The 12785-nt window shown below is 36.8% G+C and overlaps 1 protein-coding gene across 2 annotated transcripts in view; it reads left to right on the plus strand.

Moving 5' to 3' along the window:
* RGS7 (regulator of G protein signaling 7) overlaps positions 1 to 12785 on the plus strand; it is a 183180-nt gene that overhangs the window by 161590 nt on the left and 8805 nt on the right. Inside the window, exons 12-13 of one of the 2 annotated variants that reach the window (XM_036757127.1) lie at positions 6882 to 6971; positions 8844 to 8924. In XM_036757127.1, the coding sequence (XP_036613022.1) occupies positions 6882 to 6971; positions 8844 to 8918 (165 nt within the window). In that variant the 3' untranslated portion in view covers positions 8919 to 8924. The remainder of the gene's footprint in view (positions 1 to 6881; positions 6972 to 8843; positions 8925 to 12785) is intronic. The other variant, XM_036757125.1, reaches the window with a different exon arrangement.

The following is a 12785-nucleotide window of genomic DNA, read 5'->3' on the forward strand; positions in this document are numbered from 1 at the left end:
CTGGTATTTAATTCACTTCTTTCTCCTCTCTTCTCTATCTTTCCATCTGTTGGTCTGTCTGTCTGTCTATCTGTCTATCTATCTATCTATCTATATCTATATCTATATATATATATATCTACATATATCTATCTATATATATATATATATATATATATATATATATATATATATATATATATATATATATATATGTTAGCCCCTTGGGGCAGAGATTGTTTTCGTTCTTTGTATTTTTTTTGTTTGTATCCCAAGTACCTAGCATTGTAACTGGCACATAATCAAATCAGCTAGGATTAAGGGAGATCAGGAAAAACTTCTTGTAAAAGGTAGAATTTTAGCTGAAATTTGAGAAAAGCTGGGAGATAGAGAAGGGAAAGAATTCCATGCATGGAATGGGAGACAGCCAGTGGATAAATGCGTGGAGTTAGGAAATGGAGAGTCTTGTGTGAGCAACAGCAAGGAGGCCAGTATCACTGGATCTCAAAGTATGTGGCAGTAAGTAAGATGTGATAAAACTAAAAAAGTAGAAAGGGGCAAGGTTATATATGAAGGGCTTTAAAAACCAAAGAGAATTTTCTATTTGATCCTAAAGGTAATAGGGAGTCACTAGAGTTTATAAGATAGGGAGTGACTTGTTTGGACCCACGTTTTAAGAAGATCAGTTTGACAGCTAAATGGAGGATTAACTGTAGTAGGGTGAGGATTGAAATGGAAAACTATGGCAAATGTCCAGATGTAAGATTATGAGGGTTTGCACCAGGGTGGTAGCAGTGTTAGAGAAGGGGGCATAGGTAAGAGATTTTAGGAATGTAGGATAGACAGGATTTGGCAAGTGATTGGATTGGGGGAGGGGACACTGTGAAAAAGAGTGAGGAGTTAAAAATGACATCTAGGTTGTGACCCTAGGTAAAGATAGAAATGATTATTAATAACCAGTATCTTTGGGAGGTTCAGATTTCTCCCATGCTTCCAAAGTACTGAAAGTTCAGTCTCTTGAATCTGATAATGAGATAATGAGATCCTCATCTTGGTCAGACACCACCCAACCTTACAAGGAATTTAATCTAAGGTGGGGAAGACCATTTTGTTCTTTCCAAGCTTGGATGGATCCTTTCAATTACACAGCCCAAGGCTGGGGGTGGTCTGAAATTTCTCTAAGGGTGACTTAATATAAGGAGCAGCCCCTCATTTAACACTTAAGGGTCTTTGATCTAAGAGAGACAGCCAAATGATCATCCTTTTATTAATAAGCTTCAGGCCTTATTAATAATATGATTAAATTACACAGAAACTATTGTGTGGGGTATTTTACCCTCACCAAATAATATTAATACTAATAAGGAGCCATCTCAAGGTGGGAACAGAAATTGAATTTTATTTAATTCTCGCAAGAATAGGGCATCCTCTACCAGCACAGAACTGAACCAGCAAAGGAGGCAGAGTACAAGGGGCAAAGCACCAATAATTAAACCTAAGGCAAGAGAATTCCTGCCCACCTCCGACCCTTCTCACCATTGGCTGGTAGGTGGGCTTACAATCTGAGCACAAAAGCTAGACAAAGAACCGGGAAATTGAGGCACAGAAACTCCAATTCCCATTCCTTTAGTTAATGATTACAACTGAAATGACATCTATAAATCTGAAGGAGAATAGGATAAGGGGAGGGGGAGACCCTCTCCATTCTTCTACAGTACTTTTACAGTAAAGGAAAGCAGGTCACAGTGACCCTATTCTTACTGAGCAAATCTTTAAACCAGAACCAGAAGAAAGAACAAAAAGTTTCAGGGTAAACTTTCCCGGAGGCTGAGCCCTCAGACTCTCATGGCCTCAGAATTTTTCCACTTCCCTATTTCTCTATTTCTTGATTTTTAAACATTTGTTAGTATAGATACAGATATATATTTATACATATCTTCCCTGTGAAGTCTTCACATTTCATTTTCCTCACACACTATGTCTCTCAAACCTTTTTAAATGTCACAGTAAGTAGGAGGATCCTGGTAGTGACCTCAACAGTAACAGCAGAGTTAGAAAGAGGAAAAGGCTTGGGTTATATGGGTGTTGGGGCAGGAGGAGGGGAGAGGAGGGAGGTGATAATCACTTTAGTTTTGGACATTTTGAGTTTAAGATGTTTATGGGATATCTTGTTTGAGATGTCCAGTCTCCACTGGAGATCAGGAGAGAGGTTAGGCTAGATAAATAGATCTGAGAATCCAGCACAGAGATGATAATTAAATTTTTGGCAGCTGATGAGATCACCAAGCCAAATAGTATAGTTAGAGAAGAGAAGAGGGCCCAGAATAAAGTCTTGGATGAAAAAGGAGGAAAGAAGACTGAGAAAGAGTCATCAGATGGGTAGAAGGAGAACCAGGACAGGACTATGTCACAAAAACACAGAGCAAAGAGAACGTCAAGGAAAAGAGGGGGTGACAATGTCAAAGGCTAAAGAGAGGTTAAGAAGAAGAAGACTTGTTAATTGATTCAGTCTAGGTCTTAATTTTTGTATATTCAACAAGTACTTATTAAACACCTATTTTGTGCCAGCATCTCTGCTAAGAGCTGGAGATACAAAAATAAAATAGAAACAGCCCCTATCCTCAATATGCTTACATTATACTAAAAGGAAAGAACATACATGCATACATACATATATATATATATATATATATATATATTTATGTGTGTGTGTGTGTGTACATATATATATATATATATATATATATATATATATATATAGTCAATAAATAGGAAATATTTACAAAATAAATGCAAAGTCATTTGCGAGGTTGGAGAGCTTGCTCCCCTGGTAGGATAAGGAAAAGCCTCATTTAGGAAGTAGCATTTGAAGAGATTCATGAGAGAAGCTACGGTTTTCAAGAGATAGAGGTAAGGAGGAAGATTTCAGGCTGAGGGGAGAAACTGTGCTCTTCTACAAAATGGCAGGAAAAGGAATGTTGTATGCCAGTGTGAGGGCCAGATACTAACTTCGAAAATCACAAATTCACATTATCTGTGTTGTATTTTTATTTATTTTTCTTAAACAGTTCCTAATGACATTTTAACCTGGTTGGCTACACCAGGCAGTTTTGTAGACCACTTGAGACAGAAGCTGAGTTTCGCACCTCTATTGTATCCTGTAGTGGGAATAACAAATAGGTCAGGGAAAGAAGATTACTGAGTCCTTGAAAAATACAACTGTTTTCCATTCTCTATATCATTGTAATAAGAGAATAAATAGAAACTAGGACGAGACCCTACTTTAGTATAGTATATCTGCTTTGAAATGTGTATTATTTAAAATAGTTACATTTAATAGAGCTGATTTGCTATGTCAAGCCCAATCTAACTATATTTCTAGAACTATAATTGAAAAAGGAGGGTTTTGGTTGACTTTTCCTAAAATCTTTTCATTCATACGTGTAAAAGCAATGGAGAGAGAGGAAAGGAAGAAAATTCTGCTTTTCTCCCCAGTACAAATGTCCAACAGTTGTTTTTTTTTTTTTCAGGGCAATCAAGGATGTTTTCATAGACTCAAGTGACCTGAGAAATCATTAGGTCCCACCCCCTAATTTTACATATAGGGAAACTGAGGCAGAAAAGTAAGGTGCTTTGACCAGGCAAATAAGTTCCTGGTAGAACTAAGACTTCTAAGTCACAATCCCATACATTGAAATGTACCACATTAGAAACTACTTTAGTTTGTTTCTTCCCTTCCCCTCACCCCTAAATAATGGTGTTTCAGAAAAAAAGAAAAAAACACTTTTTAAGAAAGATGCTCCCACGGGGCAACCAGAATATATGCCATCTTGGAGTGGGGGGGGGAGGGTAGAAATGGGGAGAAAATTTGTAATTCAAACTCTTATGAAAATCAATGCTGAAAACTAAATATATTAAATAAATTAAATAAACAATAAAAAAAGAAAAAAAAAGAGAAAAAAAAAAAGAAAGATGCTCCCTTAAGGGTTATCAGTTTTAATGTTTAAACTTACATATGTGATAAGTTTTTATATACTGTTTTACCAGAGTATATCACCCACAAAAAGAATCTTACCCATGAATTTTTCCTAAAGTAAACCCTAAGACTAAAGCCATACTCATGGAAAGATCTTGCTCTCTTTATGCTACACTGTCAGTATACAATCAATTTTCCCTCTCACTTCTGGATTGAGGGGCAGTGGAGGTAAAAAGTCAACACATGTTTAAATGACTAAGCCACAATCTCAACTCCAATGGCTCTATCATGTTCTCCCATATGGAAACAATTGAATGAAACAGAGATATGCGTGAGAAAACAGTGTAAAAATTCTGACACAGATGCCCATTCCAATGCTGATTTGTTTTCTTCCAGCAATTCAGGGAGAAATTTCAGCATTTTCCAGCTTTGCTTTATGGAGATAGCAATTTGTCAGATGAGTAGGAAGGTCCAGAAATGTTTCTTCCTTTTCTGGATCAATGAAAGTCAGCTTGATTATATGAAGTTAAGCAAAAATATTATGATTATTTTCCCAAAGAACATGATACCACCTGATACTAGATTGTTTTTGTTTTTTTGGTTTTTTTTTCCATTGAGCTAGTTGTATTTTAGCTGCTTCCTTGAAGTTAAGAAGACCTGGATTCAAGTGCACCAATAATACAGCTGGACTATTTCATCCTAGGAAAGTCACTTAACTTCCAAGGGCCCAAAGCAGTATCCAAAGACTGTGAGTTGTGAACTGTATGTTGTTCTTCATTGGTATAAGAAGGTTTTTCACTTATAGTTCCTTATACCAATGAAATACATACATACATACATACATACATACATGCATACCTATATACACATACATAATGTTAGTCTGGCTCTGTGATTGCTTTGGTGTAGGGAAATATAGGTGATTAAATTTCCTATACCATTACAGATTGTAAATATATTAATGATTCATAAAAAGAGAAAAATACATGCATAGACATACATATACATGCACATGTTTCTTTTTTTAAATCAGCAGCAAGCAAAATGACTCTTCATACTGAATTCTGTATTAATATTTTAACATCTGATCCAGTTCCATCTCAGCCCTGAGATAGTACCCCCTCTGGTGTCACTCTCCTAGTTCCCATTCAGACTATTAGATTGGGTCCCTAGAGAGTAACTGACAATTTCTCTCCTCTACATTGAAAAAGAAACCCTGAGGGGTTGAGTGGTTTTTAGTACTATAGCTCAGAAGCCCCCACCTGTCTGTTCCTCACTGAATATCTAGTCAATGTAAATTTATCAGCTAGAGTTAATTGGCAGCGAAGTGGTATTGTGTAGTGGATTGAGCACTGGGAATACTCATGGTGTGGTGTAGTGGATAGAGCACTGGGAATACTCATCTTCATAAGTTCAAATCTGGCCTGAGACACTTATTAGCTGTGTGACCATGGGCAAGTCATTTAACCCTGTTTGCCTCAGTTCCTCATATGTAAAATGAGCTGGAGAAGGAAGTGGCAAACCACTCCATGATCTTTGCCAAGAAAACCCCCAAATGGGGTCATGAGGAGTCAGACATGACTGAAACAACACAATAACAATGAATTGGTCATAACCAAATCCACAGTGAAATCAGCTCAAGCTTATAGAATGCACGTGGCAAGGAGGAAACACTTAACTCCTGATTAGACAGAAGTCCTTTTCTCCTTTTGTGGAGTCCTCACGAAGTTCCCCTGAGGTATAAGGTAGACACCATTGAGTGAACCATGAATAAGTTCAGGCTAGTCACAAGTCTGGGAGGGAGAACAGACTTAACACTAGATGAATTCTGGGGCTACCCTAAAAGCTTGTACATTTTAGTGTAAGGTTTAAGATCTAGGACAGCTGGAAGTTTTCCAATCCAGGCTAAAAGGAATTTGTATCACCAGGTTTCTCCTTTACTCCTTTCCTTCCTTCCTTCCTTCCTTCCTTCCTTCCTTCCTTCCTTCCTTCCTTCCTTCCTTCCTTCCTTCCTTCCTACTTTCCTTCTTTCCTTCCTGCCTTCTTTCCTTCCTGCCTTCCTGCCTTCCTTCTTTTCTGCCTTCCTTCCTTCCTGACTTCCTTCCTTTATTCTTTCCTTCCTTCAATGCTTCCTTTCTTATAATCAGAATTTCTAAAGTCTTGGGAACCATAAAACAAAATAAGGTGAAAGTTTAGCTGAAAAATCTTCAGAATAGGTCTGGGGATTCAGCTTTGGGACAAAGCATACTAAACAACTTTCCAGGTAATTTAGTCTACTCAATCCAATGAATACTAACTAAGTGCCTGCTTTATATAAGGCATGGTGTTAGGTATTAGGAATAAAAGATAGAAAACAAACTAGACCCCTGTCCTCATGGAGCTTACATCTTACTGAGCAATGTAGACAGTAACAAGCTGGATGTTCTGGGACCCAGAGTCAATCTTAGTGCCGGAGTTATTCAAATTGGATGCACAATGATCTGCATGATTGCTTAAGCTCTTTTTTACATTTTGGCACATGGGACAGCTAGGTTTATCTTTAGAATTATTTTTCACAAAATAATTGATTGAAAACTGCTATATTAGATTCCTTGCAATACATTCTATTCTGGAAATGATTAAATCAAATTTACATTCTCCATATTTACCTGGGCCATTTCATAAAATAATTCATTGATAAGATACTGTGTGTAAAAAAAAACTATGACATACTAGAAATATAAGGAATTTTATCATCATCATCTTCATTATTATTTCCAATGATATTATTTTTATTGTTATTATATCTAATCCACATCAGATCTGTCCCATCCTTCCTCCTAGTACCTGGATGACATGTGGTGGTATTTAGGCTTCTTTACTCTCCTCATTTTAGATTTTCCAAAACATCCATAAAAATAGCATCTAAGCTATTCTTTCCTTTTAGGAGCACATTTACAAATTGATGAAAAGTGATTCCTACCCACGTTTCATACGATCCAGTGCCTACCAGGAGCTGCTACAGGCAAAGAAAAAGGTATTGGTCTTTCTTACCTTTTTTTTATTTCCATAGCTTTTGGTAATAATTAGTTCAGTCTCGTCTGCAGAGGCCATGCTGCTAGATGTCTGGTAGGTAGACAGGCTCCTGGCCAAGAAAGCCTTTTCCATTTTTCCAGGGTCAAATGAGTTCTTTTTTTTCTCTTTCCTTTCCTTTTCTTTTCTTTGCTGCATGTATTCATACATTCCAAATTTTATTATGATTTTTTTTATTTTACATGAATCTTCTATATAATTTATGGAAAAAATGAAGAGCTTCTTTTCAGAGAGAGAAAAAATATTTTATGTCTTCCTTTAAAAGACCCTTTCTTTCATTAAACTGGTTTATTATTTATTTGGGTACAGATCATATTACTGAAAATGGACTGGGAGGTTCCCCCCATTTATTATCACCTCAAATTTAGTAAGCCTTCTTATGAAATATTTTTGGCCAGATTTTTGCCCAGTTCAGTTACTACTATGCCACTACTATACCACCTTTCAGTTTTTAAATATTAAAGGGGAGATTCTGAAATCTTTTGTACCATCCTGACATGAAGATAATATTTTCTATGAGCTCATCTAAAGCAGGGCTACTTGTACAACTGAGAACAAGTTCCATATATAAATACTGTAGACGACTGTTAGAGATAGTCTTGATAGCAAAGTATTGAAAGCTTCTGGACAGCTGTTTACCATAGTCCAGAAATCCATAGGCCATGAGAATGACAGTGTAGTAGCATCAGACACTGACTTCATTTTTGGCTACTCTGATTTTAACTTTAATCACACCAATTTTATGCATGTGAGGAAATCTCTTTCTTTTTAAATTAGTTGTTACAAGAAAAAAAGGAATAAAAAGTGTTTCATTAGTGACACTCTACTTACACCCTCTTGATTTCTACATGACATTTATGTTGCCTCCTTGCATTTGATCATCCTTTTTTTCTGCTCCGTTCTTTTTCTTTTCATTTGTTTCTTTTTATTTTTGCTTTCTTTCTTTTATGGGCCTTTCTCTCTTTCCCTCTTCCCATCTACCCCTCCCACATCCCAAGTAAGTTGGGCAACTCAATGGATCGCAGAACATCTTTTGAGAAACTTGCGCATATGTGGTAAGTGTTTTATCCTGACAGATTAAAGATGACTAAGTCCAATGAAGTGTCCTCTACTCCCAGCTTCACCCCTCACCTTTGCTCTATAGATGTCACGGCAGATGAATGTGTTATGGTTACACAAATTCAGGATTTCATGCTTCCCTCTAAGCTTCCTTTTCTGTTCCATCTCCCATTGCTTGGTGGGGACAAGATGCTACAAAAGGAAGACAGTGTGTTTGGGCTTTGGATGCTTAAAGAAGCATGAAATAGGTCATTAAAAAGGAAGAATACCAACTTTTTCTTTCTTTTTTAATATTGGAAAGACCGAGGAGGGCCTCCTTTATCTTTTTCCTCATAGTTGTGTCTACAACTCCCTTCTAAAAAGAACACATGTTTCTATCTTGTTTTCCTCTCATATTGGTCTTTCTGAGACTTAGACAAATGAGAAGAATCTGGTTTCCTTATATCTTTCACATTTGTCATTTGTGGGAAGAATGACCTTTTGAATGGCTTATGGAATAGCTTCATATGAATGCTGTTTGGGAGCAGGATACAAGTCTTTAAAATGTCCCATCATTATGATTCCTCTATTCTTTATTCACAGAAAGATGTTGGAAAACGTTGCATCAAAGCACACAGGAAATCAATGACTTTCCTGCCAACACTTTCCTATTCTCTCCCATGTGTTTTGGTGATGTCCTTGTTTTCAGGATTCTTTTTGGATCTTTCTGACCTGTTGTAAGCTCAAACTAAAGCATTCAACACATTTATTTTTATAGGGCAGAAACATCCCTATTTTCCCATGCCATAAAAACTGTACACCAACACTGAGGGCCAGCACTAACCTGTTATGAAAAGAGGTAGAACAATCTTGGTTTATACTCAAGTTTGTCTGCATTGTCTGTTGAGTTGTGCAGTTAGTTCCATGCTGCTATGTGCTTGTTGTGGCTTTTGCTGTGATGACCAGTTCAATGGAGCTCTCTGTGTGTGTTGAAATGGAAGTTGATCAGCTTCAGCAAAGATCATGGTTTTTGTTTTTAGTTATATTGGATGAGAATAGGAGTTGGAGGTGGGTGGAGTGGGAACAGGTTACCTTTGTGAATTACTGGCTATGTCCCCAGTGTTCAAGGTATCTAAAAGACTTAAAAATGGTAAGTTGTTAGAGTATGTAAGACATGATTGAGATAAGCAAAAGGCCTAAGACCTGAGATGTTTTACTGATAACCTGTACTCTAATAGAACTTAAATTTCAAGCTCTTCCAATAGGAGTCTTGACTCCGGCCTAGATTTTTAGTAATCTCAGGTCATAATCTGATTGTAAGGCATGAATAGGAAAAGTATTCCAAGTGAGGGGAAAATGTAGAGACTGAAAACAAAGCAGTGAATGCTATTTGAAACAAAAACCCCAAGTTTTTGCTTGATGATGTGGCCATGGCATGTTGCACTGTGATTTGTGTGTTGTCCAAGAAGACTGTTTCATATCAAACATTTTCTAATCTAATGACCTTTGAACTTTGTCTTTGAGATTGTGATCAAAACACCTACTATGGGTAATCGAAAGTCACAGTAGGTCTTGAGGTGAGGAGAAAAGGAACAGAAAAAGAATCACAATGGTTCCTCCCCCATCTCTGCAACAACGTATGCAATGCCCAAACCTGATTACACTCCCCCACTCTTACCCATGTCACTCTACGTTTTAGACTTTGGAAGAAAATAGATAATAAATGAGGAGGAATGGAATATTTCACAGTAGTTTTCCCTAATTAAGAAGCGGATGATTAGGACTCAATGTTAAAAATGCAGAAAAGATTAAGATAGGCACAGAAGAAAAGGGGAACTGTTATCTTTCATATCCCCCCCCCAACTTACACATTGGTTAATTTTATTTAAATTAACCAGCTGATTATTAACATGGCCCATTATTGTGTTAATGTTCTCTCCTCCTTGAACGTTACTGCTTTTCTGCTCAGAAGATTAAAGAATTTTTTGGCACATTGTAGACCTTCCACAAGTATATGGTGTTTTAACTAGAAAGCTAGAATGCTTTCCTGTGTACATTTTGTTTTAATGGAAATACACAGGAGACTTTCAGGCTGATAGGAGAATATTACCATGATTTTCCATTTTCTTCAAGTGGTTATTAAAGAGTTCAGTGCTTTTATTGGTTTCAGGAATGACTCTTCAGCCTACAACATATCAATTAATTATTTCCAGTAGAAAATTCTACAGTGTGAAAGATGTATGTCACAGATGATTGAAAAAAAACACCCAGTTATTTCTGTAGAAGTTCCTTTTGATTTCACAAACTCAGCATTCCTTCTCTCCAACAGTCCTCTTCTTTCTATTGTTTTTCTTTTTTTTTGCCTTCTACCATCATGATTTGCTTTTAAAGTTAATAATTGTACTATGTGTAAAATATATAGCAATTTTTTCATTAAAAGCCTGATAATATAATGTGATAATGTGATATTGATATGAGACATTATGACATAAAGCACAGTTAGCATTGCATAGTGGATAGAGAGTTGGCCTACAGTTCAGGAAAATCTGGGCGTAAGTACTGGTTCTTTCCTCTGAACAGTCTAGGTGTGTGACCCTGGTTCAAGTGTTACTTTTTCAGTGCCCCAGATAACGTTCTAAGACTAAGTTGCAGAGAAAAATAGAGCTCTTCACTAATTAAATCACAAATCCAGTCAAACAAACAAGCACAAAATGAAACATTATTTAGAAAAGGAAAAAATAGTAGAATATAAAAATAGAAGCATGGGAATTCACAAAGGCTTTATCCCTCCACTTTTCTATCAATATATATTCTTTTTTTTCATCATCTCAATAGCTCCCATGAGTAGAAATATAATCTCTTTCCATTAGACTGTGAATTCTTTGAGGGCAGGGACTGTCTCTTTCCTCTTTTTGTATCCCCAGTGCTTAGCACAGTGCCTGGCACATAGTAGCTGCTTAAGAAATTTTTATTTACAGACTGATGAGAGATGATTCCCAAATCAGTATGTCCAGCACCAGCCCTAATCTCTTGGACAAAAGCAGAATGTCCCAAAGTCATCTTAAATACAATCTATTCCAAACAAAACTCATCATATTTTCTCAAAACCCCTTACCTCTTCTAAATTTCTCATTTCTCTTTTTCTTATCCTTACAGCCACACAGCTTCTTTCTATCCTTATGACATTGAACAAGTCTCTTAACCTTTTTGAACTTCAGTTTCCCTGTCTTAAAAATAGAGATGCTAATGTTTCCACATCCTGCAGATATGGTTTCTAAACCTTACAAATATAAATGTCATATAAATGTTATTTTGTCAGTGAAGCTGTCTCCTAAGGACAATCTAGGGCATATATCATTCTGAACCTTGATTTCTATTTATCTATGTACAAATTCTAATTCAACAGGTTTTTATTAAGTGCCTACTATGTGCTGTACTAGTCAAAGGCGGGGGAGGTCCTTCCTTCCTTCCTTCCTTCCTTCTCTCGTTCCTTCCTTCCTTCTTTTTTTCTTTCCTTCCTTTCTTCCTTCCTTCATCCTTTCCCTCCCTCTCTCCCTCCTTCCTTGCTTCCATTTCTGGATATAGCACTCACTTTCCCCCACCAGTGGTCATTCCCATGGAAGAAAGAAAAACAGTTAAGCAAAAACAATTGACAAAGATACCACACCCAAAGAATCCCACATCTCCAACCCAAGGAAGATAGTGCATTTCCTTATTTCTTCTGGAGTAGGGTTGTATACTTGTGTATCCCTCTTTACTCCACCAGCTATCGCAATCACTTCCCCTTCCCTTTAGCTAACCACTTTGTCTCTTCTCCACTCCACCCTCCACATTAAAGAACTAAAGTGATTTTGCTATATTAGGTCAAACCAACTTGTTACTCCTGTAATGAAAATCAACAATGCTGTCATTGCCTCTTGAAAGGTATTTCAATTGCCTGTACTTTGGATTCACTCATCCTTTTATTTGTGAATTCTCAGACTTTGGGACTTTTTTTGCTGGCCGAGACTCACCTATAACTGTTGTTTCCTCAGTTATAATGTATATTTCCCAAGAGAAGGATCTTCTTGGTTTATCCATTTGTTTCCCCCACACTTAGTATAGTGTTTGACACATATCAAGCCCATGATAAATGTTCTTTCATTCATTCTTTAGGTCCCTATTGCCACTAAAATAAAATATAAGCTCCCTTATTTGGTATTTAAGACCCTTCACAATCTGGCCCCAAATTATCTTGCCAGCATCAAAAAACATTACTCACCTTCCCGTGCTATACAGTGTAGCCAAGCTGTTACTCTTGTTACTTCTCACACTCTGTACTTCATCTCCCAATGCCATGACTTTACTTGGTTGTGTCTTAGGCTTGGGATGAACTCTTTCTTCACTTCTGTCTCTTGGAATCCTTTCTTTCCATCGAGACTCAGCTCAGACACCATCATATGAATTTTTTCCTAATCTACCTAAGCTTCTGTTGATTTCCCTCTCAAACTTTGTAATGTACGTATGCTAAATATTTACGTAAACTATATATTCATTTGGTATACATCTTTAGACAGGTAGATGGTACAGTGTAAGGAGTACGACCCTAGGCAAGTTATTCAGCCTCTGACTCAGTTTCCTCATTTGCAAAATTGGGTAGTAATAATACTTCCTCCCCAAGTTATTGTGAGGATAAAATAAAGATAATATTTCTAAAATGCTTTGCAAACCTTACAATCCA

This window comes from Trichosurus vulpecula, chromosome 4, assembly GCF_011100635.1.
Source record: "Trichosurus vulpecula isolate mTriVul1 chromosome 4, mTriVul1.pri, whole genome shotgun sequence".
Lineage (NCBI taxonomy): Eukaryota > Metazoa > Chordata > Mammalia > Diprotodontia > Phalangeridae > Trichosurus > Trichosurus vulpecula.